This window comes from Motacilla alba, chromosome 13 (genome assembly GCF_015832195.1).
Source record: "Motacilla alba alba isolate MOTALB_02 chromosome 13, Motacilla_alba_V1.0_pri, whole genome shotgun sequence".
Classification (NCBI taxonomy): Eukaryota; Metazoa; Chordata; class Aves; order Passeriformes; family Motacillidae; genus Motacilla; species Motacilla alba.
The window spans coordinates 16,140,118-16,146,051 of record NC_052028.1 but is presented as its reverse complement, the minus strand read 5'-3'; the positions used below and the strand labels follow the sequence as shown (position 1 = coordinate 16,146,051).

Below are 5,934 nucleotides of genomic sequence, written 5' to 3'. Positions count from 1 at the left end.
ATGGCAGGTTCGAGGTGCCAAGGGATTTTCCACGGACAAAGGGGTTTTGCAGGATTGCAGCACGGGACAGGTTTTGGGGAGGACATTCACTTGGAGGTTCAGGCACGTTTCAGGAAAACATGAGTTTCTAACTTCACTCCTCAGCGCCCAGGGATCTCTCCTGTTTTAGCTGCTCCATTTTTCCCTCCCTGGGTGTCAGGTTGAAAGTCGGGGAGGGCTGACGCGCGGCGCTGACGACAGAGCAGCTTCGGAGGGGCAGCCCAACTTCAGAGGCAGCCCTGTATCATCCCCTCCTCCAAGGGCACCTTCTCCCGGGAGAACAGGCCTGGATTTTAGCACCATTAATACCCCAGGGAGCTTGCGGGATTGCAGCAGGAGTTTGTGGTGCTTTGCTCATCTTTGCACAGCTGTAAGATCAGATCAAGATCACAGCTGCTTCAATTCCTTGATTTTACACTCAAAACCTAGTGTGTGCCCAAACAAAACCATTTTTGATGGTGCAAAAGTTGGATCTGGCTCTTTGGATATCAGATATGCAGGAACTGGCCCCTTCTGGAGTGAGTGTGGGAAAGCCAGAGCCCTGCTGCTCCCTCAGCATCCCTCTCCCTGTCAGCAGCACCACCCTGCCTAGGAAATCAAGCTTCCAGCTGCATCCCACAGCCCTCAGCTTCCCTGGGAAGGGGGGGGGGCACAGCAGGGGTGCTGTCCTGCCCCACAGAGCCCAGGGGAGGTGCAGCTCTGCCCCTGTGCTGCCCATCATCCTGCTCCTGCCCAGAGATGCTGTTGGAGCTCCCCTGCCTGGCTTTGGCTGTGCTACACCAACTCTCCTCCTTGCCTCAACAGAAACACCAGATCCGAGTCACTCCAGTGATAATCTCCAGCAGGAAAGAATTTATTTGGGTCTGGGTAAGAAAATCGGGGAGCTGCTGGTTACCTGATCCCTTGTCATGCCCTGATTTGCTTACAGACATAGCCCAGCCAGCCAAATGCCTCACTCCAGGCATCAGGAGCAGTTTGAGTTGCAAAAAGGATTTAAAGAGGTGGGACAGAAAAACACTCTGTGAGTTTGTGCCAAGCCTTAGAGATCTGTTACTAACAGGTTAATTTTTAGACTTAACCTTTCAAGCATTAGAAGTAAACAAGGAATAAGGAAGCTTATTGCTCCTTCTTAGGAGAAGGACTATTTTAAATTCAGCGTAGCCCAGTGCCCAAGTCTCAGCTGGTTCTAACTGCTACAGCCATCAGGGCAGCCAAATCCACTCCCAGCTGAGAAGCCAGCCTTGGCTCCCTGCCACTGCACACAATTACACGGGGACAAAGAAAAGCTCAGGTTAAGAACCTGCAGTAGTTTCTAGTCAATTATGGTGCTTAAACCCATTTTTCTCAGTCAAGACCTGAGGCCAGAAGAGTTGAAAATTACAGCTCTACACCCTGGAGCTTCACATGAGTTTTGGGACTGTGAAATGCAGTGTTTTAAAGAATATATAATCCAGGTGAATAGAAATATCATAATTTATTCCGTTTGGTATAAAAAAAGTTATAATCATGTAACAAAACTATGTCTTCATAAGAAGAAATATATTATTTCACATCATAAATAAATCAGCAAACATACAACCCTTGGCAACTCAAAAAAAAAAAGCACTCGCCTGGTGCTTTCATGTCAGTGCTTGGGAAACAAGAAGAGCTGACAGATATACACACACAGGATTATTGTACCAAAAAATGCTGAGGTATTTGGTTTCTCTAGAACTGAAACTTTACGTTTGCGGAGGCGAAAAAAAAAAGAACAAAAAACCCAACAACAATGCACTAATGTAAAAATAAATAAATAGGACTGTCATATAAAAGGGGACAGCATCAGTGTTGCTCAAAGTGTCCAGGAATGGGAATACTGGTGAGCATGCTACTAAACATGGAGCAGGCTGGGGACAGACAGAAGACAAGGAGGGACAGCTCAGGACGAGCCAAGGTCCTTTGATCTCTGTGCAGACATCCAGACATCTGCTTGAGAAGTCAGAAACACCCGGTTTCTCCAGCACTGGGTGAGCTCCTCTCCACGGACACCGTTCTGGGACACGCCAACAACTCCCCACAAAACACAAGCGACACTGTCCCTGTGGTTATTGCACTTCTGAGACAGCAATCTGAGTCCTGGCCACGTTCCTCACTGCTTTTTCAGCAGCTCGGGGAAGTAGTGATGGGGCTCTGAAGGTAGTTTAGAGCACTGGACGTGGTGTGCACCGGGATGGAGACAGGGAAGTTGAAGACCGTGGTGGTCGATGCCCCTCTGTCCAGCACCGACATCGCGGGGCTCCCGGCCTCTGCCGAGCAGTTGGGGGCCAGGACCTGCGACTCAAACTGAAGCAGCTGCCCCATGAAGCTGAAATTTGGGGAGATGATGCTCCTCCTCTGCTTGACAAACTCGAAGGCCTCATCCAGTTTGACTCGGTTGGTCCTCATGAGGTAAGCGAGGCAGATGGTGGCCGAGCGGGAAATGCCAGCCTGGCAGTGCACAAAGACCCTTCCTCCCTCGCTCTTCACCGAGTCTGAAAGAATCAAAGCACACGGTTAGCAAACAAGTCCCACTGCTTCCAGAGGTGGGAAAAGCACAGGCTGCTGTTTTACATTTCTTTAATCCATCCCTTCCTTAGCCTAATAGGTGCACCCGGAGCTTTTGAGACAAAGGGAGTCTTTGTCCCGAGGAAAGCAGCTATTTTCACTCTGGGCTCCAATTCCAATTATCCTAATAGCTCCTCCAGGTCACTTTAGCAGTCTCGCAAGATTACTTTAATACTGATCCGCTTAAATTCACTCTTTTCTGCAAGACCAGTGCCTCTTGAATCAAGGTTTCAAACAGCTTTAGGAAGCTAAGATTATGCCTGCGAGTAGAATTAAACTAATGGAAATGGTCCCCGAGTTTATCTTCCCAGTGGAATGTTATTCCCCAATCTCAAGTAGAGGTTTTACCGCGGAAAAAAACATGCCAAAAATCACTTCCCAGGGGACATTAACCCAGAAAAAGCGCGGACTGCAAAAAGAGCTCATTTACCGATGAAATCGATCGCCTCGTTGAACCAGGAGCTGATATCCGCCTTGTGGTTGTCCTCCACGGGGATGCTTTTATACTGGTAGTGCCCCTCGAAGTGGTTGGGGCAGTTGGCCGACACGTTGATCAGCGCCGTGATCCCCAAAGCGTCCAGCATGTCCTTGCGGGAGGCGTGATAGGCGCTTCCCAAGTACAGGAACGGCAGGATTTCCACGGGCCCGCCCTGCAAACAGAGAGGAACATCACGGGTCAGCCCCGGCCGGCGCTCCGCGGGGGCAGCCGCGCTCCGCTCCCCTCCCGGCGGCTCCGCCCGCTCCCCCCGGCGCTCACCTGGTCGTAGAGCGGGGTCCCGCAGGAGCTGCAGCCCGAGTCGGCGCTGCCGGGCGCGGGGCTGGCGCTCAGGGGCAGGCTGAGCCCGGCGGGGGCGGCCGGCTTGGTGCAGAGCTCGGAGCAGGCGGACGCGAAGGCTTCGTAACCTCCTGCGGGGGCAGAGCGGAGAGAGGGGCGCGGGGTGAGCGCCGCGCGGCCGGGGGGCGAGCGGGGCGACCCGGCCCGGCGCTGCCGTCCCCTCCGGCGCCCGCGGGGCCACTCACCCTTGAGGAAGCAGATGCGGGCGCCGCGGGCCTCCCTGCAGAGGGTGCCGAGCGCCAGCAGCATGGTGCTGTCGCGCTTGGGCGCTTCCAGGTCGGCGCTGCGCTCGTCCAGCAGCACCACGGTGTGGAAGAGCCCCTGGCGCAGGCGGGCGCGGAGCTCCTCGTTGGGCACGACGTGCTCCAGAGCCAGGGCGCCCTTGGCGCGGCGCCGCACGATGGTGCTCAGGCGGACGTTGCAGGAGCCGCGGATGTGCGCGGCGTTGAAGGAGAAGAAGGAGCGGCAGTCGAGGACGAGGCACTGAGCGCCGCGCTCCTGCAGCAGCGCCCGCAGCGCCTCGCACTCCAGCGCGCACACCCGCAGGTTCACCATGGCCGGGCAGCGGAGGGCGGGATGGACGGGTGGAAGGGCAGGGCAGAGCGCGGAGGAGCCGCTGTCCCCGGCTGTCCCGGTGTCGCGGCCGCTCCCGCGCTTTTATAGCGCCGCGCCGGCGGGACGGCGTTTTCCTCAATGGGGCCGCGTCACGTGGTGCCGCTGGGGGGCGGGGCCGCCCGCCGGCAGGGGGTGACGTCACCCTGGCCGCGCGCCAGCGCGGGCGCGCCCGGCCCCGCCGGCGTGACGTCATCGTCCGCGGGGCGGGCGGGGGGCGCGCGGGCGCGGGGGCGCGCACAGGTGTGTGTGAACGGGTGGTCTACGTAAAAATGTAATTCATCTGTAAAAATATGTATTTAATAAATATATTTTAAAAATATTTTTATGTATTAAATATATATTATGCATATATTTTATGTATTAAATCTATATTATATATTTTATGTATTAAATATATGTTTAATATACATTTAAAATATTTAATATATAAAATATATCCATTTATATAGAAATATATATTGTATATATAAATATATATAACATATATTTTAAAATTATATATATATGAAAATACATATTGTATATAAATATATATTATCAATAAAACATATCATTTTATATAGAAATTTATATTATATATAAATATACATGGACATATATTTAAAATTTATATAATTTATAAATATATATTATATATAAAAATAAATCATTTTATATAAAAATATATTATATATATATGTAAATATATTTAAAATTTATATTCCATAAAAATATATTATATAAAATATATATTATATAAAATATATATTATATAGAAATATATATTATATATAAAATAGATAAGAGTAAAAATATATAAACATATAAAAAGAAATAAATATACAAAAATATAATATATATTAATATATGTATATATACAGGTATATAAGCATATAAAAGAAATAAATATACAGAGATATAATATATTTATAAATATATTTACATATGTATATATATACATATACACACACATATATATGCGTATTTTTATAGATGCATGTATGTGTGTATAGGTTTGTGTGCATATGCGCCTATGTCTATGTACCTATGTATATAAGTGTGGCTATATATTTATCAATATGTGTATATATCTCTATATATATTTTTAAATATGTATATTTATACACCTGTGTGCATGTATAGGTGTGTATATGTATCTGTATGGGGGTGTATATGTATGTATATATATATATATATATATATATATATATATATATATATATACACATGTATATATGGTTGATGAAAAGCTCTGCACAAGAAATCCCCCATGCCCTGGGCTGATCCCCCAGCACGGGCAGCAGAGGAGGGGGGGTTCTGCAGCACGGGCTGCTCCCCCCTTTCCCACAGAATCCAAGGCAGGGAGCAGCAGCGTGGGGATGGCGAGCTTTGGATGAGGCTGTCATTATCCCCCTAAAATACATGGATGTATAAAGGAACGAGCACACACATGCATATATTTGTATTGGTGCACAGGCTGAGCTCCATGTACAGACGAACCCACCCACAAACAGAGATGTGTACACATATATTTGTGTATATATTTATAATGTAAACACGTTTTGGAGAGTCGTTCCCATCACGTTTCATGGATATAGAAAAAACCACAGCAGACCCATGCAAAGTTCATTTTCACCCAAAGCCCCCGTGGTTCGGGGCTGCCCATAACCAGCAGGGCACTGCTGGGAGCTCTCTTCTTTTCCCTCTCTCTTCGGTGCATCAGCACTTCCCAAAAGTTTTCTTTTTTTTTCCGTGGATGACTCGAGTTTCCACCGAGCCACTCGGGTGTTTCTTACTCAGGGCTTCCAGTCAGCGCTGCTGCCACTTCCCCTGCCCCGCTCTGTGCATGTGTGTCCCCTCCGTGTGTCCCCTCTGTGTGTCCC

General features: G+C 48.8%; 1 protein-coding gene across 2 annotated transcripts; it reads right to left on the bottom strand.

Moving 5' to 3' along the window:
* Positions 1-1,494: 1,494 nt before the first annotated feature.
* DUSP1 (dual specificity phosphatase 1) lies at positions 1,495-4,105 on the bottom strand. Of its 2 annotated transcripts, XM_038150416.1 has the most exons (4): positions 3,643-4,105; positions 3,380-3,528; positions 3,053-3,272; positions 1,495-2,549 (listed from the first exon to the last, which is right to left on the bottom strand). In XM_038150416.1, the coding sequence occupies exons 1-4, from the start codon at positions 4,010-4,012 to the stop codon at positions 2,179-2,181; spliced, it is 1,110 nt and encodes a 369-aa protein (XP_038006344.1). In that variant the 5' UTR covers positions 4,013-4,105; the 3' UTR covers positions 1,495-2,178. The 2 variants fall into 2 exon arrangements, with proteins under 2 accessions (XP_038006344.1, XP_038006343.1); XM_038150415.1 differs by having other exon boundaries at positions 3,380-4,105.
* Between the last annotated feature and the right edge of the window lie 1,829 nt (positions 4,106-5,934).